Raw genomic sequence first — 22,230 nt, forward strand, 5'->3', positions numbered from 1 at the left:
GGTCACCGTACCCGATTACAGATCTACTTTCTCTTTCTTACACTACTTGCAGTTCGTTTTTTTGTTTGTTACACTCGACCCGGTTTATATATACTTATTATTAATAAATAAATGGAAAGTAATAAAATAAATAAATATTAAAAAAAGGAAGGAGAGAGAAAGTCCAAATAAATACAGTCCCACTCTCTCTCTTTCTCGCTCCCACTCTCTCTCGAATTTCAAAAATGGCGAATCGTTTGAATCAACGACGACGACGCGATGCTACTCCTCCCACTCCCACTCTCACACTTACAGAGATAGAAGCTTCTCACCATGCCGAGGATCACCCAACGTTACGGTTACTAACAAAGCGGAGACGGTGAGGAGGTGGATCAGAAACACTCGCTACGCTAACAAGAATCACCTCCGCCACAACCGCCTGCCTGATCGTAGGTCTTGGTCTAAGTGATGAGATAAATGAAGATCCTGCTTCAACGGTACATCTATGCGTTGGTACGAACTGTCTCATCATCCAACTCGATCAAATCCGAGAAGCTCGCCGTCGTCGGAATTTTCAACGGTGGCCACGCCAACAAGCGCTGGGATTCAAGTTGCAAACATCCACGACGTCAATGACTCTCTTCCTTCTCAGGAAAACCACCGTTCCTACAAACAGGTTATTGAAGCTTCCCGCATCGACCGCTCATTCCACGGATTTGATCTGGATCCTGCCATCACCAACAGCGAGTGGAGCAAGCCTGAGCTGGATGGACCACAGATCTCTCAAGCGAGGAGGAGTGCGTTGATTCTTCTTTCCTTTGCTTGATAACCAAGTCAAATACACATAACTATACTAAGATGTTTGCTGCTTTGAATATAACTAGAAAACTGCTTTGCTTTGTGTGATTGATCACATATTACGTAAGAAACTATTGATTTGCTTTGTGTGTTGCCTTTGAATATAACCTAATATTTTAGAAAACTGCTTTGCTTTGTGTGTGTTCTGCTGAATGTGTTATATAGCTAGAGAAGATGATATAATGGCTCTATTTGGAGCCACATGTATGTGGTGATCGATTAGGTACAATAAACGGGAAATCGGCTAATTCCTACATCAACACAGTCCAGCGGTCCCGATCAGTACATAAACACATAAGCTGTGCAAATACATACATGAACACGTAGTTAATTCAAATATCATACATGAACAAACAAAATTTGGTTTTTGCATACATTGACCAATTATCCGTTAGTCAAACGTAACGGAATCTGAGATGTCCGTTATATACCGCTTACGTGGCTTTTTACGTTTTTAAATAATAAATAAATTAATAAAAAAAATTAAATGATGGTTACAAGGTGGAGTCGAACCCTGGTTTGAGATATAACCATCAGAAGATGAAACCATTGTGCCAGACCCATCCTATTCTTTATAGTCCCAGTTGTTTTGTATTTATACAGATATTTCATTCACATATTTCTTTTTTTTCTTTCCATGTTTGACTTATCATCCAAATTGTTCTCTTTTTTCTTTTCTTGTGGAAGAAATTATTTTTTGTATATTCGAAAAAATAAAATAAAATAAAATAATATATATTATTAAAAAGAGTTACGTACATTGGAGTTGTCTTCTATCTTTATTATCTCTTTGTGAATCTCTATTTTTAAAAATAATATTTACTTTTAATAATCAACCCGATAAACAAAAATTCAAATGTCCATTACAAGCTTAAATTGAACAAAACATAACTCATGTCTAATTTCGTTCAACTACCACACCGGCGCGTTCCGCTAAACCGATCCATAATCCTTAGTAATATCAATTTCCTTTTTGAACTAGTTCGTTCTCTTGTTGAAATCTTTAATTTGCTTTTGTTTAAATTTTGAGTAAATTTTTCTTCAGTTTCCAGTAATTGTAAGAGAACGTTAGAAACATAAGGGTTTGCAAATAAACTCAAATTCAAACAAGAGGAAATTTGAAAATTTCAGCAAGAGAACGATCTCTCGATCTCTATCTCACAAAAATATAGTAAAGCTAGAAACAATTTCAATGTATGTGACCCCTTTTTAATAATATATATTATTATTTTATTTTTTTAATATATAAAAATGTTATTTCTTCCACAAAAGAATATTTGAATATTTTTTCATTTTGTTTGGATGATAAGTCTCTTTTCTGAACAATTTGGATGATAAGGTCAACCACAAAAAAAAAAATATGTGAATGAAATATCCATTAGTTATAAATATGAAATCATCCGGACTACAAATAATAAATCTGCCTTGGCACAGTGGTTTAGGCTGCATTGGGTATTGGTCAGACCCAGGTTCGATTCCCCCTTTAAAAACGTAAAAAGCCACGTAAGCAGTATATAACGGACAATTCAAATTCCGTTACGATTGACTAACGGATAATTGGTCAATGTATGCAAAAACCGAATTTTATTAGTTCGTGTATGAGATTTGAATTAACTACGTGTTCATGTATGTATTTGCACAGCTTATGTGTTTATGTACTGATCGGGACCGCTGGACTTTGTTGATGTATGAATTAGCCGTTTTCCCTACAATAAACAGACAAGGATACACCTTCCCTTTTCTCATTCCACTGCCTAGCTAAGTTTGATTGGGATTACTTGAATCTTGAAGCCACAGGTTGATACATTGTGTTTTGACTTGCATAAAAGAGTAGAGGGAAGGTGTATTCGAGAGTCAATGGGTATATATATCTCCCATCCACACAAAATCCTCTTTCTGCAGCCTTTACCAAAACTTCAGAAGCTCTGGAATAGAGGAAGAAGAGACAGAGCACCAGACATTGGGCATTGTGTTCTTTTGATATGGTTCCATTTACTGAAGTGGCCAGCCAAGCACCACAACTAAAAGCATTTGTTGGCATCTTCGAAAGGAAGGTAATGGAGAGACAGACACACACTAAGGTCAGGTGTCCCAAAGGAGAAGGTAATATCTAGTCCAACAAACCCTTTTTTTAATTTACAAGTTCTCATCATGAGAAAGTAGCTGTATTTAACTACGAACGAACTTCTTCTCTGATCTGGAGATACACACTAACCTGAGTTGAGTAACAAATAAACACCTTCATTACGTAGAGAAAGAGAAAATGTGAATGAGAGGGTTTCTTCTAGATATAGATAGATGCTTAAGGATGATAGGTACAACGACAGAAAGCAAATCCTTCCTCGGGATTGGCTAGCTAAGCTCACCCATTCAAGAGAGATATCCAACTCCTGCAGCATATTGTTAAACTATAATCTAATCTCTCCTTGATACATTTACATAAGTTAGTTATTTATGTTATTACACAAAGAGTTGTAACTCTTCATGTTGTGTCCTTTAGTATAAAGAGTTGTGTCTCTTATACTTGTATTGATTCGATCTCTATATAAAGATCAATCATCTGTTGTAAACATTATTACCGAATCTCAATAATACAAAAGTATTTTCAGAAAAGTTTATAAGCCTGAAACGTCTATCTTATTCTTTCTCTCGAACTCGTGTGTAACACATTGTGATCGTTGTGTAACACAAGCGGTTGGTAAAAGATTAACATGGTATCAGAGCTTTACGTTTGAGAGGACAGAGAACAAAGCACTAGTAAGAGAAACACTTGGCGTGGAGAAAAGGAGGCTAGAGGATTTTGTCATACGATTTCGGAATCACTCAAAACGATGAAGAATCAAGTAATCCCCATATTTGATGGAGAGAAGTACGACTTCTGGAGCATTAAGATGACAACCATTCTCAAGACCAGGAAGTTATGGTCCGTGGTTGAAGAAGGCGTAGCAGCCCCACCAGCACAAGTGGATGAAACCCCTGAAACAGCAAGGGCAAGATCGCTTAGAGAAGAAGCGATGATGAACGATACATTGGCTTTGCAAATCTTGCAAACTGCTGTATCGGATCAAATCTTCTCACGAATTGCAGCAGCATCAACATCCAAAGAGGCGTGGGATGCATTGAAGGAGGAGTATGAAGGCTCTCCTCAAGTTCGTTTGATTAAACTTCAAACATTGCGAAGGGAGTATGAGAATCTGAAGATGTATGAGAATGAAGACATTAAGGTCTTCACAGATAAGATAGTTGAATTGGCAAATCAATTAACTTATCATGGTGAACAGAAGTCGGATGTTCAACTCATACAGAAGATACTCATCTCTCTCCCAGCCAAGTTCGATAGCATAGTCAGTGTGTTGGAGCAAACAAGCGATTTGACTTCAACAAAGATGACAGAGTTGATCGGGATCTTGAAGGCTCATGAAGCAAGGCTGGCTGCAAGAGAAGAAAGCACCAGTGAAGGAGCATTCGATGCTCGTGTTAAACACAAAAATTCTGGTGTTACACAAGACAACTCAAAGCGCCAAGGAGGCAAGAAGTGGTGCGGTTTCTGCAAGAGAAACAACCACAATGAGAGCGAGTGTTGGAGGAAACAGAAGAAGGAAGATCCAAAGAAGGATCACAGAAGTAACAAAGAGTGTTACAATTGTGGCAAGTTAGGCCACTTTGCAAATCAGTGCTACTCAAAGAAGAAAGAGAAGGCACATGTGAGTCTCGAAGAAGATTCAAATGAAGATCACATGTTGTTCAGTGCGAGCGAAGCAGCAACAACAGTGATGGAAGATGTCTGGTTAGTAGACAGTGGAGCAACTAATCATATGACAAAGGAGGAGAGTTACTTCTCAAAGCTTGATAGGAGTATCAAGGTTCCAATAAAGATTGGAAATGGAAGCACAGTCATGACAGCCGGTAAAGGAGACATTACCGTCATGATCAAAGGTGGCAAGAAGACCATCAGAAATGTATTCTTGGTTCCAGGTTTGGCAAAAAATTTGTTGAGTGTTCCACAAATTATTTCAAGCGGATACCGGGTGAGTTTCCAAGAGAAGAGATGCATCATAGATGATGCAAAAGGAAGGAGGATAATGGATATCCCAATGACTCACAAAAGCTATCGAATCAGGATGAGTTCGGCTCAGGTAGAAGAAGCCTTGAGCGCTAGTGAGCAAGGAAAGATGGAGACATGGCACAAAAGACTTGGTCATGTAGGCGACAAAAGGTTGCAACAAATGCAGGACAAAAACTTGGTAAAGGGATTACCAAAGTTTAAAGTCAAGAAGGAAGCATGTGAGGCGTGTAGACTTGGAAAGCAATCACGCAAAAGCTTCCCAAAGGAATCTCAAACTATGACAAGAGAGAAGCTTGAGATTGTACATACGGATGTATGTGGGCCGATGCAGCACCAGTCTGTTGATGGAAGCCGATACTTTTTGCTATTCTTGGATGATCATACTCACATGTGTTGGGTATACTTCATGAAGCAAAAGTCAGAGACATTCTCACTGTTCAAGAAGTTCAAAGCAATGGTGGAGAAGCAGTCGGATTGTACCATCAAGACACTGAGATCAGATGGAGGTGGTGAGTTCACTTCACGAGAATTCAACCGGTTCTGTGAAGAAGAAGGAATCAATAAGCAAGTCACCTTGCCTTATTCACCACAACAAAATGGTGCAGCGGAGCGCATGAATAGGACCTTGGTGGAGATGGCTAGATCGATGTTGGCAGAGCAAGACTTACCGCTCAAGTTATGGGCAGAAGCGGTATACACTGCCTCATATCTTCAAAACCGTCTGCCATCAAAGACAATAGAAGAAGATGTCACTCCTATAGAGAAGTGGTGTGGACACAAGCCAGATGTGTCACACATGAGAATGTTTGGTAGCATATGCTACATACATATCCCAAATCAAAAGAGGAGGAAGCTAGACGTCAAGGCAAAGCGTGGAGTCTTTGTTGGATATAGCAACCAATCCAAAGGCTATAGAGTTCTCATTTTGGAGAATGAGAAGATTGAAGTATCAAGAGATGTCGAGTTTGAAGAAGGAAAGAAGTGGGATTGGAAAAGGCAAGAAGAAGTGAGGAAGACATTGGAGTTGTCTATGGAAGACTCTCACTCGCCTGAGGATCAAACCGAAGGTGCATCCAGTCCTGAGGAACAAACCGAAAGTGCATCCAGTCCTGAGGAACAATTAAGAAGTACTTTCAGTCCTATTTCTTTTCAAAATGATGATCATGATACTAGTAGTGGAGATGAAGAAACTTCTGAGGCACTAAGGAAGTTCAAGTCCATGGTTGATATCATGGAAAGGGCACCGAGAGTAGAGCTTGATGAAGCGGCTCAAGCTATAGAAGCTTGTCTTCATGCAAATGAAGAACCATACACTTATGATGAAGCGTGTGGTACCAAGGAATGGAGAGAAGCAATGAATGAGGAGATAGCCATGATTGAGAAGAACAAGACATGGGAACTAGTGGACAAGCCAAAGAAGAAGAATGTGATAAGTGTGAAGTGGATCTACAAGATCAAGACCGATGCAAACGGCAATCACATCAAGCACAAGGCGCGGCTAGTTGCAAGAGGGTTCTCTCAAGAGTATGGTGTTGACTACCTTGAGACGTTTGCTCCTGTCTCAAGACATGATACAATACGAGCCATACTTGCCTATGCGGCTCAGATGAAGTGGCGATTGTATCAGATGGATGTGAAGTCAGCCTTTCTCAATGGCGACCTCAAGGAAGAAGTGTATGTCACACAACCGCCTGGGTATGTGACACACGGGAAGGAACACAAAGTGTTAAGGCTACACAAAGCTTTATATGGTTTAAAGCAAGCCCCAAGGGCATGGTATGGAAGGATAGATTCATACTTTCTTCAAAACGGTTTTGAGAGGAGTATGAATGATGCGGCTTTATACATCATGAAGCAAGGAGGAGATGTGTTGATCGTGAGTCTATATGTGGATGATATAATCATCACAGGAAGCAACATTCAGAGCATCAACACATTCAAGGAGAACATGAAGAAAGAATTCGAGATGGTGGATCTTGGATTGTTGAACTACTTTCTTGGAATGGAAGTAATTCAAGACAATGGAGGCATATTTCTCTCACAAGAAAAGTATGCAAACAAACTTGTAGACAAGTTTGGGATGCGAGACAGCAAGAGTGTAAGCAACCCACTTACACCACAAGGAAAAAGAGTTGAAGATGACAAGGAGTATGGAGATCCGACTAAGTATAGAAGCATCATTGGAGGGCTTTTGTACTTGTGTGCATCAAGACCTGATGTGATGTATGCAAGCGCCTATCTCTCAAGATACATGTCATCACCTCGCATGAAGCACTACCAAGAAGCCAAGAGGGTGTTAAGATATGTCAAAGGAACATCAAACTTTGGAGTGTACTTCACAAGCGTGAAAGAACCAAGACTTCTAGGCTACACGGACAGCGATTGGGGTGGTTCTAAGGAAGACAAGAAAAGCACTTCAGGTTATGTGTTTACTATTGGATCAGCCATGTTTTGTTGGCAGTCAAGCAAGCAACAAACAGTGGCGCAATCAACGGCTGAGGCAGAGTACATAGCCGTGTGTGCAGCAGCAAATCAAGCAGTGTGGTTACAAAGACTATTTGAAGACTTTGGTCAGAAGTTTGAAGGAGGCATTCCAATCTTATGTGACAATAAATCAGCAATAGCAATTGGGAAGAATCCAGTGCAACACAGAAGGACGAAGCACATAGAGATCAAGTACCATTTCGTGAGGGAAGCTGAGCAAAAGGGAATCATTGAACTGAAGTATTGCAAAGGGGATGATCAACTCGCAGACATTCTCACAAAGGCATTGGGCGGTTCAAGATTTGAAGATCTAAGGAAGCAGCTTGGAGTCAAGTCGAGATATGATTAAGGAGGAGTGTTAAACTATAATCTAATCTCTCCTTGATACATTTACATAAGTTAGTTATTTATGTTACTAGGGCCACAGCCCCCGCGCACGCGCGGGGCCGGATACTTTGCCGTTCTGTCGTGTAGTTCTGTGTTAGGAATTTTTGTCGAATGTGTGTTCTTCAGTTTTCGTGTTTTCTAAGGTGTGGAGAAGATAGGTCAGCCAATTGGTTCTGGTGTTGGTTATCAGTGGGTATGAGGTGGATATTAAAATAACGTTAATGAATTGATATAATGAATTGGTTCTGGTGTTGGTTATTAGTGTTTGGATACTTTACATATATGTTTGCATAATGAATTGATATAACGTTAATGTATTTAACGTGTGCATGGAATAACTGTATAAGTTTATGGGCCTCTGTATGTAGTTAGTTGTTAATATGTTTTTGGAGATATCTATATATATAAAACTCTCGATAGTAATTTATAATCTTACCTAATCCTGTTTTTTTTTAAAAAAAAAATCCGTAAATAAATAAATGGTTATAGTATTTCTAAACATAATTAATAATTAATTAAACATAAGATTTGTAATAAAAAAGAATTGCATTAAAATTAGAGGGTAAGTTGTAATTATAATAGAAGTGCTTTTAAAAATAGTTGATATGTTGTTTAGAAAAGTTTTAACTGGGCTTTGTTCGACATTAGATGTTGGTGAGTTAGAAGGCCTGGAAAAAGGATAACCCAAAAATAGTAGTTGTTTAATTAATTGTTTGTAAAATAAAACTGGTTTAATTGAAAAAAACCGGTCCGGAGACAACATGGGAGAATGTCACGGAGAACAGCGACTGTGCGAAACAAACGAAACAGAGACCAAAGATTCATGCCCTGCAAAGAGACATTGGAGTGTTGGGATCGGGGATGTTCAATTTCAATCTGTGTTGTAAATTGATTTGACTGACTGAGGAGAGATTGGCTTACCTGAGGTCCATCTGATTCCGCCGTTGTCATTGATCCTCGGCTGCCTCGTCGGCGTCGTATGTTACACCTGCAAGAGAGTAGGTTTGAATTTTTTTTTTTTTATTTGTTGTTTTGCCCCTTGATTAAAAATGATCATGTCATATACGTTTTAATGAAGTTTTATGATGACAATAAAGAGGTTGTTTTTAAAAATAGATTTGTGAAAGTCTAGCTGTTGAGACACATGGTTCGTTGACAGATATTTCGTTAGAGCCATACTTCCTAGGTTTTTTTATTTCTGTTAAGGCTTGAAACCACAAGGAAATTATGAAATGCTTAGGTGGAGAAAGTAGTTAGCGTACCGGTTGTTTTTGGGAGGCCTTTGAAGGCCTCTCTGTAGACAATGTTGTCTATCGTCTTGCTTCCCTCCACATTACTGCTCATGTCTAAAATCTTGAGACCTTTGGGTGTTGTGACTCTTGACAGGGCCACATATAGCTGACCATGGCTGAAGACTGGTTTAGGCAAGTATAGAGCAACGTTTGATAAAGTCTGGCCTTGGCTTTTATTCACTGTCATCGCATAGCAAACTCGGATTGGAAACTGGCGACGTTTCAAGGTGAAAGGATGGTTGGATTCTAGTGGTGACAGGATGATCCGTGGCAGCAGGATAGGATCTGTCTTCTTTGTAGCAGTAAGCAGTTCGGTTTTAATAACCTTTTCACCCATGTGTGTCACTATTAGCCTTGTGCCGTTACATAAGCCTTCTTTCTGGTTCAGGTTACGCAGGAGCATGACTGGGACACCCACTTTCAGCCGGAGTTTGTGAGCTGGTAGGCCTGGGAACTCCAAGGAGTTCAGATATTCCAATGGGTAGGACATTTTGAACTCCTCTGAATGCTGTTCATCCTCTGCAAAGGTGTCTGCACTTAAGTATTCTCTGTCTGGTCCAGGTACTCTTGAAACCAAAAAATTGTTGATTTCATCAACTGTCACATTCCTTGGTGTTAAAATGGCTGTCTCTTTGAATTTTCTCAGGTCCGTGTATTGGTTTGCAAAATCTGGAAAAGCAGAAGAACATAGTGTCTCCAAAGGAGTTGAAGTTCTAGGGAGGAGGACAGTGTCATCTAAGAATATTTTGTCCTCTGGTGTTTCACAGTCGCCTAGGCTATGAGGCTCACCTGCTGCTACGCCATCACCTACCTGAAGAATCCAGTCTGCGAACTCTTTTTCTTCTGGCTCGACACGCATGTTTTGGGTGAGTAGAAAAATGTTACAGTGGTTCCAGAGGTGCGAACGATTAAGAGCAGCGTTGACTGTCTCTTGTCTTGTTCCTTGTGGTATAACTGGCAAAATCTGGCGGAAATCACCACCGAGAAGGACGGTTTTCCCCCCAAAAGGTTTCATGGCGGCCGCTTTATCTGATACGGATATTATATCTCTGAGAGTACGATCAACAGCCTCAAAGGCGTGGCGATGTGCCATGGGAGCTTCGTCCCAGATGATGAGGTCTGATTCGCTGAGGAAGTTGGCGAGGATTGATCCAGTCTTCACTTCGCAGTAAGAATCTTCATAAAGCTTCAGAGGAATACTGAACCTTGAATGTGCTGTGCGACCACCAGGTAAGAGAAGGGCGGCAATGGCGGAGGATGCCACGGGTATAACCTTTTTACTTCCTGATCGTAAAGCTGCAATGATTGCTCTATATAGGAATGTTTTCCCCGTTCCTCCTGCTCCATAGAGAAAGAATAGCTTGCCTTGGTGCTCACGAACGGACTTGATCACTGCATCATATACTGCCCGCTGTTGATTGTTGAGCTTGCAGAAAAGTTCCTGGTGAACCTTTTGTTCTTCAGCTAAATCAAACTGGTTGTGCCTCGCCATTGCTCTATTCTTCATTTCGTCCATGATAGCTTTGTTTGGAAGTGGCATGCCTGCAAACTCAGTCAATGACTTCTCGTAGTTCTGAAGCAGGGTCTCTATTTCAATAAGTGTGTATTGCTGCAGTTCGTCTGGGGTTAGCTGGAGGTCTGGGAATCGAAGAAGGCGTCTCTGGCGCATCAAGACATCTTCTGCCATATATTCCCAAGAATGATCCCAAAGTTTCCTTGGTTCTGAAACTTGACAGTAGATGAGTATTAGTACGAAGAGGTAGCGAAGAGATCTTGGTGATGAAAATTGAGATGCTTCAGACATAGAATCATGCCAGTCCTTGTCTGTTCCGAGAAAGCCTCTAGCATAGCAGGCTTCTTGAAAGGTATCATATTTGATCTCACCCACCGTATATAAATCGTCATAACATGTAGGGCCTCGAACTAAGCTGACTAAAATCCCAAGATAATATTTGTCACCAGCTGCTGGGTTTATGTTTACAATCCTTCCAATGCTCCCTCTTTGCTGTCGCTTTATGTAAATCTTGTTTGAATTGTCCCAGACAAACATTGTTAGCATCTCGATGTATTTTAGTTTTCTGACTTCTTCATAACGTCTGTTCATTTCAAACCATTCCGTTAACATAGTCCGGCCATGTAGGTACCTGTCTTCAACGTTCTGGAGGTCCTCATTCTCATCAAAAACAGCCATGTGTTCGCCAGGAAGGTGAATTGGTAATTTCTGCACTGCTGGACTGTTGTGGTAAATATCAAACACAAAAATTCTCCACATCGACTCACATGCTGAAAGGTACCGCTCCTCAATGTATTCATTAATTTCATTCCTTGGCTGTTCTGGTTTTTTTGGCTCTGACCGTTCGGAATGCTCTGGGGTTTTCTGAACTTTGAAGGTAGCTCTATCAACACCTTTAGTAATGTATTTGAACAGGTACTTGATGGCGCTTGATTTGTTGCACCATTCGACATTGACATGGGCCTTGTATTTCTTCAAGATCTGGAGGTTGTGGGGGACAACAAATTGATTATCAAGCTTGATCTTTCCCTTGGAAACAAACTGCCCAGTCTGTCTGCGCTTGTACAAGATGTAGCCTGATTCATTAACTTGGGTGTGTGGAACATAACTGCGGGGGAATTTCTTTGTGCAAACACCATTGTCCATGCAAGGAGATGATAATCTGTCTTTCCCACAGGGACCATGCATCATGTGTTGCTCCACCAAACCAAAAGCTTCAGGGTCCTTTTCCTTGTCAGGGAGCTCTGCTGAGATGATGTTGTCAATATCAGCTGCAGTGGGATTTCTGAAGTCCCCTTCGAGCCATAGAAGTATGTGGGCGTGTGGTAAGCCTCTCTTCTGGAACTCTATGGTGTAGACAACTGTTTGGCAAAGAGTAGTTGGTTAGAAACGGTGTGTTTGTATAGAAAACCTTAATGTTGATTAATAACAATATTATTTGCAGGAATGGTACCTGCTTTGGGTCTGGGAAAAAATATGCCTTTGTTGAAATCTGACATCAACTCATCGAGCTTCATCTTGAACACTCTAGACTCGAGGTCGGGCCGGTCGTTGGGATCGTCGGTTCCATACAGTTTGAGGTGGTCAGATAGCTCTTCCCATTTAGGATTTGTTGTAATAGTGATAAATAAGTCTGGATTCCCGTGCCATCGACATATTGCCATCGCATCATGATACTTTTCTGCCATATAACGGGGGCTGCCCGTATAGCTGGAGGGTAAGATGACTCTTTTTCCTATTGTTTTTGCATCTGTGTCACCTTTCATGACTGCATCTTGTATATTGTTGTATAGGTCTGCTCTGATTTTCTTCTGGTTTAAGCGGAACCAACGCAACCTTTCCTGCTCTATGCATGTAAAAGCGTCAACAATATACTGGTGGAACAACCTTTTGGACCTCACAATAACCATGCCTTCAGCTAAGCGGGTTTGTATTTGATGAGCAAAGTACTCTCTTTTTGTGATGTAGCCCCTTTTCCTAGGCTCTCCGTCAGTATTTATGACCGGTATGTTCTCGTTGAAGCCTATCTGTCCATACGGGAAGAGGATTGGGTATTGCAAAGTCATAAAGAGTGGGTGCATATCACTTATATGCTGCAGGCCTGAAGATCTGTGTTGCACAATTATATCTCTCTCGCCCATATCCTCCGTAAAGTCACCAACGATCAGACCAGCAATTTCATCAGTTTGAGGCATATCATATTGACGATCACGCTTTGACTTGCCTTTCAGTCTTATGCTAAATTCCTGGCAGCTATCAGTTTCATGGATGTCTCTAGCTTTTCTGAAAATCTTAGTCAGACAGTTGTGAGTGTCCATTGTTTCTATCAGCTCTTTTACTATATTAGGATCCAGTTCACCTACTGTGGCCGTACGCTTGACAGTGGAGATTCTATTTTTAATCTCATTAGCGGTATCGATGATGTAGAGCTGACTGAATTTTGGAGGTTGTCCTGCTCCAGGAACCAAAGACCCGATCCTGTGTGCATTTTGACCATGGATTCTGAAAGTGAAAGGCCCTGTTTTGTGCATTACGGAATGATCAATCTGTGCGCCCATTGACGTAAATGCGAGGATGGAGTTATATGTCCGGATATCATGCTGGAAATGTTTGGAGCTGAGGAGCAGTGTTTTCAAGGCGGGTGGAGCTTCTGGTTCTGGTGGGAGTTTTACTCGGCCTTGTTGACAGCATATACTGAAAAGCGGTATTCTGTTAGGACCTCTGGTCCCTTTTTTTTCTTTCTCCCAAACCAGAGCATGACAAAGGGGACATTCTATGATCCCATTAGTTGCCTTTTTAAGAGATCGTGACGTCTTCCCAGAAGTGCGTGATGTCCCTGAAGTGCGTGATGACCTCCCTAAAGTGCGGGGTCTGGAGCCTACGCAAACAAATGTTGCCAAAAGTTAGTATGGGTGATTGGTCATTTCATATTTGAAGAGAGTAGGTGAATCTGTTATTTCCATATTCAAAAAAGTTGAAGACAAAGGAGGAGAAAGCTATTCCATGGTCGGATATCTTTTTGCTTACTTGGGTGCTTTCGGATTGACTTCTTTGATAATAGTATGGCTCGCCGCATTTCCCTTGCTCTTCTTTGAGTATCTGCAGGTATAATAGTTGGTAGGAGTCATATATATTGGTATGTTTGGTTAATTCTCTTATTGCGGCAAGTGGTTTCATATATATGTAAGGTCTATGGGTGAAGCTTACCTTTACGGTTTGAGTTTTCGCCAGAGGAGCTAGGGATCATTGATGACGTGTCTGATCGGAGGAGAGTATCTGCAGGTATAATAGTTGTTAGGAGTCATATATATTGGTAGGCGTTGTTAATTCTCTTATTGAGTCAAGTGGTTTCATATATATGTAAGGTTTACGGGTGAAGCTCACCTTTACGGTTTGAGTTCTCGCCAGAGGAGCTAGGGATAATTGACGACGTGTCTGATCGGAGGAGAGTGCTTTGTCTGTAGCGTTTGTTCCATTCAGTTGCTGTTGGATCGTCTGTTTTCCTTTTTCCCATGATGAACAGTTGTGATTTTGGTGTAAAAACTCTGTGCGTGTTAGTCCTAAAGACGGGGTGTAGGAATTCTGATGAACAGTCGTGATATTGTTGGTTTGATTACGTAACGTATATTTGTTGTGGAGACATTTACATAATGAACCCCATTTATTTTCACTCTACTATTTTGGTGCTTTTACAGAAAATTAATATGATAATGTAGTGGACTGAAATTGAGGTATAATAAAAGGACCTTTGATACGTAGGAGTTTTAATAAATTTTGCTAATTTTATTTTAAATTTCTGTTTAATAGATAATGTTTATATTTACAATTTAAATTGTAGAGTTGTAGGAATTTCGCATCAACAGTTTTACGACGTACATAAGTTGATCTTTAAGATTAATAAAAAATTGGTGGATATTATAGTGGAATTTGTGCGTTGCCGTGTGGAGGACGTTTAACGGGCTTGCACCAGTTATTATGAGTAATTCATTTTTTCCCATGAAGGCTTGGAATCAGTAATACAGTTATTATCTTCTCTTGTCCCACAACTTCTTATCAGTTCAAATGCAACAGCTTGATATCAGGTCAGAGTCCTTGTTAAATTGTGAATTGGTGGAGACGACGGTTAATAATCAGAGTTTGTTTTTTTTTTTTTTTTGTGGCAATTATCATTGCCTTTTTAATTATTGAATTAGGAAAACAACAAACAAAAGATCGAGTCTACGCTCGGCAACAACTGGAAATGGAAATGAGTGTTCATGGTCCCGTGGGAGAAGAAAGCGAAACACAATTATTAGAAAAAAAAACTTAAAAACTGGAGGCCATAACACATGAACTCCTCAGCGGTTGACGATGTTGTTGAGACCCATGATCATCTCAATGAACTCAGACACCAGGAAGAAGTGAAAACACTTACTACATGCTGTGTTGAGCTCATCGGGGTGGCAATTGATCTCTGGCTGCACATTTTCATATGACTTCAAGTAAACATCTCTCATAGAGAGGGTAAAGCCGCTCAAGGCAGTCTGGACTGTGTCCCAGCAGTCCTCAACAACAGTGATGCCTTTGGTCTCGGCTAAGTTGTTGATCACCTTCTTACCCTTCTTATCCTTGCCAAAACACATGAGCAGAATCCCAAAGAGGTATGCTGCTTCTGGATGGCCTTGCCAAAAGTTATAGGCTAGAAATATATACAATAGATAAAAAAAATCTTTTATATAACCAATAGGTGTAACTCTTTATGTGCACGTATATTTCCCTGGAAAACTTTGCCTCTGCCTATTTTTTAAAATTTATACATAAATTCTTTTAACAATAAGATGATAGAACAATTAAGACAACCGCATACACACATAATAAGAATTAGACCTTTATTCCTCTATTTTTGTAGTCCAGCAATGGCAATAACTTACAAATCAATAGCTCTCTCTATTATCTCTAACTTATATATATATATATATATTCATAAACATGAGATCATAAACATAAGTAGAACCCGTCAATATTTCATTAATAAGCAAAGAGAAATTAAACATCCAAACAGAAAAAGATGGCAGAAGAAAATTATGCAAAGTCTGAAATGGAAACAAAGATAGTAGTAGTTATTTTAAAGCGCAAAAACTAAGTAGTTGACGGGTTCATAGGAATGGATCATTCCATTCACTCACGGGAGCGCTTGCGGTTGTTCCGAGTGACTGCAATCTCTGGGGGATCTGTGGTACCACACTCCTCCCCGACATTCTCTCCCAAAACAGACGGACCCGAAGGTGGTGCTTTCAACCCGCTGTCACCTTCATTGCCTCCAAGAATGTTCTCATCTTCCTCCTGAGATAAACGAACTTTAGCTTCAAACAAAAGGTTCAAACAATAAACATATCGACAAGTATTATTGAACAACCTTGCCATGGGTCAGCGAGATGATATCTTCAGTTATAGTCGAGACAGTGAAAGTACGGTGGTTTGGTGTGAAGTTGAAAGGTGTCACACGGATCTGGAACACAAACTCCTTATCAGTTAGCTCTTCAAGACAGATTGGGAGGTTCTCCTCTCCGCCATTTGCAGCCTGCACGTCAGCAATATTCAGTAACTAAACTTATTAGCAGGGGAGTGCAATGGGAATGAATATTTTAAATGTGAAAAGCAGAAAGAACCTCATCGAGGGCGAGGACAGCAGCATCTTGCTGGGTAAGTTTTGTCATCTCCTTATCAAAGACGACAAATGTGGCGCTATCGTTGCCATCATCAACAGCAAGCTCAACACGGAACCTATGATCGAGCAATGACATGGTCAGTGAATGCTTAGCGTAAGATGTTTTTAATAAATAGAGCATAGCATACAAAGTTACCTGACAACACCGGTAACGGCATCAGTTACACATCTGTTGCAGCTTAGTGAAGTTCCAATCCTCTCCAATTTTCTGTTGCAGCCAGTGCATGCCACAAAGGACCACCCATTCTCATGGACGACACCAACAATCCGTGCTTTGCAGAAGAAATCAGCCTCCTGAGTCTGACCATGAAAACACGTCAGTCACTGTAATCTAAAATCGCAGCATACACAGATAAACGTGGACACAGTAAGATCACAACCTGCTCATTGGAGTTGGAGATGAAAGTGTTGAGATCTGCTATTGAGACAAGCTCCTTCTTCTTAATTCCTTGGAGAGTGTCGACAAGAGGAAACACTTTGGATGATTCACCTCCAACCATGCTGACAAACGTTGCTATCTCAGGGAGACTGGTGTCGAAAAAGAAGCGAGTCCCTGGTGTGGAGTTCAAGTACATGTTACCTGGTCAAAAAAAAAAAAAAAAAAAAAAACCAAACTATTAGATATATCAATATGTTAGAGGATTCTGAGTTCAAACGTGTATGAGACCAGATTGGAATGAAGCAGGAAGTAAATGGTCAGAACCTCCAAATAGTTTAGGAATGACCGTGGTCACCAACATCACAGACTTGGTCTTATCGCCTGCTTTCAAGAGACCCCTGAAGGTCGATGCAGCCTCATCCCACAGAGATAAGTAGACAGTCACATCTCTGTCGGAGAAACAATAAGTAATCATTAGTAAAGCAAAGCACAGTAATGAACTAAACAGATATATAAGTAGCGGACGTGACTTATCAAGATGATTCCACAGAGTTATAAAACAAACCATAACAATGTAATAAACAGCCAAACAGCGGACGCGACTTGTCAAGATGATTTCATTAGTTATAAAACACAGCGAACTCGACCTACCAAGATGATCCCACATAATAATAAAACACAGCACAACAATAACTAAACAGCTACGAATCAGCGGACTCCACTAATCAAAATGCTCTCGAGACATTACAAAAATCTGTAAGAAAATAAACTAATACTTACGGTTCGATTAAGAGGCGGACCACCACTCTGGTTGTTGCTGCATCGTTCCGGAGATCGGACCCTTGGACGGAGCGTATCTCACCCACGACGTCTGCCAGTTTATGGAAAGTTACTTATTTTAAAAGCAAAAATAAAAGAAATATTGAATCATAGTTTTTGTAATTATGGAAACAAACCGGGGAGCTCCAGGTTCGTGTTCGAGAGAACGTGAAGGTGGTTGTAGCGCCGCACCATGAATTTTTCAGAGTTGATCACAGGCGCGTCAGTGAGGACCTCGCAGATACGCGTGGAAGGGGTGAAACGGATCACGAACTGATGCTCTGTGATCTTGTACGTGTGAGCGCACCTTGCAACTTCAAAACGATCCACTTTTACTATAGAACCAGACTTCAGATCAGGACGGTAGTGACTCGCTCGATTAGCGGGAATGAACCCGTGAATAACCGAGTCCTGCAAGGAAATTTTAAAATCAAAATATCAGATTTTTTTAATCAACAATTAGAACCTTTTAATCATAAAAAAAACGTAAAGAGATCTATAATACAAAATTCAGTACTCACCAAAAAAACGTAAAGCTAGCAGATCTATAATACAAAAGAGATCTAAAGGCAAAATTCAGTACCAGTTCATCGAGGAGGAGTATCGTGATCCCCATGAACTCCCCATTCTTCTTGATGTTGCGGGAATCCCAGAAGCGGATTAGACGACCAACAACGAACTGAGAAGTTCGTCCGAGACGGAGAGAGTTGAATGTGGATCGGGCGACGACGGCGTTAGCGACCGGAGAAACTGCGGTAGTCATTTTCGGAGCAGGCGTTACAGAGCTAAGCAGAGAGAAAACGTAGAGAGAAAAGTCAGGAGCAACCGAGAGCTAACCTTGGAAGAAGCTATATAATGGAGACTGGAGAAGCGTTAGAAGAAGCCAAATCGTATCAGCGGCGGTGTAATTGTGCGTTAATGAGATGAGTTACGGAAGGAAGGAAGGAAGGTGAAGGATCGGCTGCGCAAACGAAGTCGTCTCTTCTCCTGGAGCTGTGAAGATGAACTCACGTGAACCCTAGAAGAAAACACAGCGTTTCACCACGACGTATTGGATACAGCACGGCTTGGGCTCTAGGAAGCAAGTAACGGCCCATTATGAAGGTGTAATAAAAAAAAATTAAAAAGGAAGCCGGGGTATTCGAACCCGTACACTCAAGCTTTACTATGAGCGGGTTATACCACTGGGCCAAGTAGACTTTAGTTGTTATAGCCAGGGCGACGTAACTCTTATACGAAAATATATTCGGCCCATTGAAACACAAAGCCCATACGTATAAGTAAATGGGACACGTGGCGACTTCGTGGATGAAGGTGTAATAGAAAAAAATTAAAAAGGAAGCCAGGGCGATTCGAACCCGTACACCCAAGCTTTACTATGAGCAGGTTATACTACTGGGCCAAGTAGACTTTAGTTGTTATAGCCAGGTCGACGTAAGTGTTATACTATATTTGGCCCCTTTAAAAAGTGCTGACGTGTCACCTCGGGAGGAGAGAAACTCCCTCATTATATTATAGATTACACAAAGAGTTGTAACTCTTCATGTTGTGTCCTTTAGTATAAAGAGTTGTGTCTCTTATATTTGTATTGATTCGATCTCTATATAAAGATCAATCATCTGTTGTAAACATTATTACCGAATCTCAATAATACAAAAGTATTTTCAGAAAAGTTTATAAGCCTGAAACGTCTATCTTATTCTTTCTCTCGAACTCGTGTGTAACACATTGTGATCGTTGTGTAACACAAGCGGTTGGTAAAAGATTAACACATATACCACCACAATACAATCAGCCACGGCGCAAACACAGTATATACTTAAGGCTTGAACAACATCCTTTGGAAGCGTGTGCTGCCATGCATGGCCATATATACTCTTTTGACTGATCAAAGCTATATAACACAAACAGGTAAATCAATCAGAAGTTCACTCACACAAGAAACCCGTCTTCACTTTCTCTCCCCTTCTCCTACCACTCGAAAAGGCTAAGAAAATTGAACTCGCAGTTGCACCATTCCTCTAGCTAGTATCGGAGGTCATCAGTCTTATATCTCCTTTGTTCCAAGCGTGGAGTGTAGATATTTGCTGAAACGATCGAGGATCAGTAATTAGCATCTTTGGACCTATAGATGGATACTCAAGCAGCTGTAACGGTAAGAGATTCAAGTGCATGCGGTGAAGTAAGAGTACTAGATCATGATCTTTCAAAATGTAGAAATATGGGAATATTTCCTTATTCTATATAATACAAAATCTGTGTATACTTATTAGTTATGACTATTATTATTATTATTATTTTTTCTTTTAAAAAGTAATTTTTTGCTAAAATCTAATTATATAAAGTATAGTTCACTCTCTCCTGGTGATGCCACGTCATCAATTGGGTAAAGGAGAGAGTGACACCTGTCCAACTCTAAAGAAACTTTTTTGCTTTTCGTTTGGTTTGTTATGGGTTTTCACGTTTACAGTTTTGGGCTTGAGCTTACTTAATATAATTTTCCTACACGCAGCGTTTTTCATCGTTGCTGTCTGCGTCTCCCAGTGCGTCAATGTCGTTTCGGTCGATTTTCACTGCACGTGTCTTTGCAGACGGAGGCGTAACGATTCAATTTGTGGCATTTACGTTTTCATTCACTCCATTAAACCACGATCTCCACTAACTCGCATTCAAGATGACCATCGTCTTCCTCGAAGGTAACGAATCTGAACCTATAAATAAGGATGTATGCTTCGTTGAAATTCATTACTTTCTCATTCTCAATCATTACAAACTCTTGCTTAGCTCCTCCCTTATGCTTGCCGACTTAAAATCCGGTCGTTGTGCCAACACTGTTGAAGCCCGGCTTCTGAGGATCTGGGATGCGCAATTGTAGAGAAAGGCAGTGTGCTCATAGTCTACATGTTGTCCTTTGACGAGCAGGTGATTCCGGCGACCATTGACTGCCTATTAGTACTTTTCTGGTAGGCGTAGCTATTAAGGCGATACTGATTTGTTGTCTTTTTTAGTTTTTTTTACGAAACGGGAAAGGTAATCCAAGGTTCCGTCAACGATCTCTGACTATGCAATGTCCTTAAGCTTCTGGTCTTCTCAAGCCTTGGTTATTAACAGTATCTATTTTTCTTTTCTTTTTTGCAATAACCAGTATCTGTTTTTTCATTCTAATCTCTATGAACGATTAAGGCTTATGTAATAATTTGATATTTGTTTTCTTTCTCTTCAACAGGTTCCTTTGATCACCAAATGTGATTACATAAGCAATTTTAAGTTACAATCTTCAGCTTCTGGGAATGGATATCATCATCTCAAGCTCGAAAACTTGCTAGGTGGAGCAGAAACATTTTAGGCCATCTAGAAATTCTGCTGCTGTCTCCCGCTGGACTTGAATCCTCTCAACATCGCTCCACTGAGATGTGCATCAGAGTATTTGTACATGATTGAAGAATTTCAAGACGGGAATGTAATCTCCCGGGCAGATGCTTTCATAAATTTTGTAGTACTTGCCTCATGGAGACTCTCACTGTTCTGAGATCATGTGCAAACTTATCTCCATGGGCAGAAAAACTACAGACTGTACGGAGATACTGCGACTTGCTTGCTATTAAAGCCTTCAATGATAATCATGACATACTAGAAGATGCTGATAGCAATGGAAAATGTCAATACAATGGTATATCTAACCTTCCACTTGATCACTTCATGAGGGTTGTAACAACTGTAAACGGCAAGACGGTTCAAACCAGATATTATAGGTAAACTCATCATGAAGTATGCAGAGAACTGGTTGCACAAATCGATGATGATTTGGAAGGAATATGAGGTTACGAGTCAAGTAAGGAAACAATGAATTGCAATTCAGTGTTGGAAGAGAAAGAAAAGAGGAAAGAAGTTTAGAATGTCAAGAAAAAAAGCGAATCATTGAAAGCTTATTTGAGTTTAGTCTTTCTTTTGTTTTTTTTTTTTAAATTAGGACTTTGGTTGAACTTTATTAATCCAAGTCAGTTTCACGTTTCACCACATAATGGTTTCACCAGTCTTTCGTTTACGATCTCCTATTGTTTGACTTTCATTACACTATTCATTAGGGCTTACTCTGCAGAATTACAAATCTACAATACAGTGACGACATAACTCTACAATACATCGATGACATATATATAGTATATAATTAGGAAAATTAACCAAAAAAAAGACCACTCTAGGACCAAACTTCACGAAGTTCAGTCTCAGACGCTCAAACCTTGAAAATGTGCTATATATAGATTTAATAAAAAAACATTAGCAATTTATTTATTTTTAAAAGGATTTGTAATTACCATAAACCTTCGATTAATAATAAGGGTGAATTGGGTCAATATCTACTAAGAAGTGCATAATTAGGTAATTGCCCAAAATAATTTTGTGTGAGGATCAGATTCAATCCAGTGGACGTTGCAATTACCAAACTAACCTCACGACGTTTTGTGTTCGCGATTTAGGGTAGGCTGTATTTAGCTAGCAAGCTAAAATGTTTATAATTATAATTGGGGGGTTAGTAATGATTGCACTTTTTCTATATCTTTTACGTGTGTTTGTTTGAGCATCACGAACCAGTAGAAACATAGGAAAACCTGACACAGCCGCTGCATGGCCAGGAAGATCAAAAGAAAAGATATTGGGTTGCATGCGAAAAGTTTTTCTGGGGGAGGGTTTCAAAAACATGTACTCGAGGTTTGTGTATAAAAGGGAGCTCAACGATGAGCTACT

General features: G+C 40.2%; 2 protein-coding genes and 2 long non-coding RNA genes across 6 annotated transcripts; 2 read left to right on the top strand and 2 right to left on the bottom strand.

Annotated features, from left to right (window-relative positions):
- Positions 1-8,557: 8,557 nt before the first annotated feature.
- Positions 8,558-14,254, top strand: LOC111198618. 3 transcript variants are annotated; one of them, XR_007340360.1, is made up of 11 exons: positions 8,570-8,776; positions 9,161-9,368; positions 9,455-9,627; positions 9,713-10,931; positions 11,207-11,356; positions 11,495-11,904; positions 12,024-12,296; positions 12,373-12,584; positions 12,679-13,684; positions 13,768-13,861; positions 13,945-14,254. It is a non-coding gene; the product is annotated as an uncharacterized LOC111198618 (long non-coding RNA). The 3 variants fall into 3 exon arrangements; XR_007340359.1 differs by having other exon boundaries at positions 8,558-8,772; positions 12,373-13,684; XR_002652691.2 differs by having other exon boundaries at positions 12,373-13,684.
- Positions 8,638-9,556, bottom strand: LOC125610295 (ATP-dependent DNA helicase PIF1-like). Its single transcript, XM_048782626.1, has 2 exons — positions 9,037-9,556; positions 8,638-8,762 (listed from the first exon to the last, which is right to left on the bottom strand). The coding sequence occupies exons 1-2, from the start codon at positions 9,554-9,556 to the stop codon at positions 8,722-8,724; spliced, it is 561 nt and encodes a 186-aa protein (XP_048638583.1). The 3' UTR covers positions 8,638-8,721.
- Positions 14,255-15,562: 1,308 nt separating the features above from the next.
- LOC106430793 lies at positions 15,563-18,562 on the bottom strand. The gene is made up of 10 exons (XM_048782627.1): positions 18,322-18,562; positions 18,068-18,234; positions 17,622-17,895; positions 17,446-17,536; positions 16,990-17,114; positions 16,667-16,866; positions 16,423-16,586; positions 16,228-16,342; positions 15,975-16,139; positions 15,563-15,901 (listed from the first exon to the last, which is right to left on the bottom strand). Exons 2-10 carry the CDS (start codon positions 18,098-18,100, stop codon positions 15,737-15,739), a joined length of 1,332 nt encoding a protein of 443 aa, XP_048638584.1. The 5' UTR covers positions 18,101-18,234; positions 18,322-18,562; the 3' UTR covers positions 15,563-15,736.
- Positions 18,563-19,841: 1,279 nt separating this feature from the next.
- LOC106430784 lies at positions 19,842-21,580 on the top strand. Its single transcript, XR_001286076.3, has 2 exons — positions 19,842-20,180; positions 20,269-21,580. It is a non-coding gene; the product is annotated as an uncharacterized LOC106430784 (long non-coding RNA).
- The last annotated feature ends 650 nt before the right edge of the window (positions 21,581-22,230 follow it).

Source organism: Brassica napus, chromosome A6 (assembly GCF_020379485.1).
Source record: "Brassica napus cultivar Da-Ae chromosome A6, Da-Ae, whole genome shotgun sequence".
Taxonomy (NCBI): Eukaryota; Viridiplantae; Streptophyta; class Magnoliopsida; order Brassicales; family Brassicaceae; genus Brassica; species Brassica napus.

Bases quoted from the DNA above. Each gene is read 5' to 3' on its own strand.
- LOC125610295 (XM_048782626.1), bottom strand. From the start codon at position 9,556: ATGTCCTACCCATTGGAATATCTGAACTCCTTGGAGTTCCCAGGCCTA. The intron at 8,763-9,036 runs GTACGCTAACTA...ACTCTCTTGCAG, and splicing joins AGGCCTCCCAAAAACAACCG to GTGTAACATACGACGCCGAC.
- LOC106430793 (XM_048782627.1), bottom strand. From the start codon at position 18,100: ATGGGGATCACGATACTCCTCCTCGATGAACTG. The intron at 17,115-17,445 runs GTAAGTATTAGT...TTTCTCCGACAG, and splicing joins GTCCGCCTCTTAATCGAACC to AGATGTGACTGTCTACTTAT. The intron at 16,343-16,422 runs GTAACTTTGTAT...GCTCGATCATAG, and splicing joins GCCGTTACCGGTGTTGTCAG to GTTCCGTGTTGAGCTTGCTG.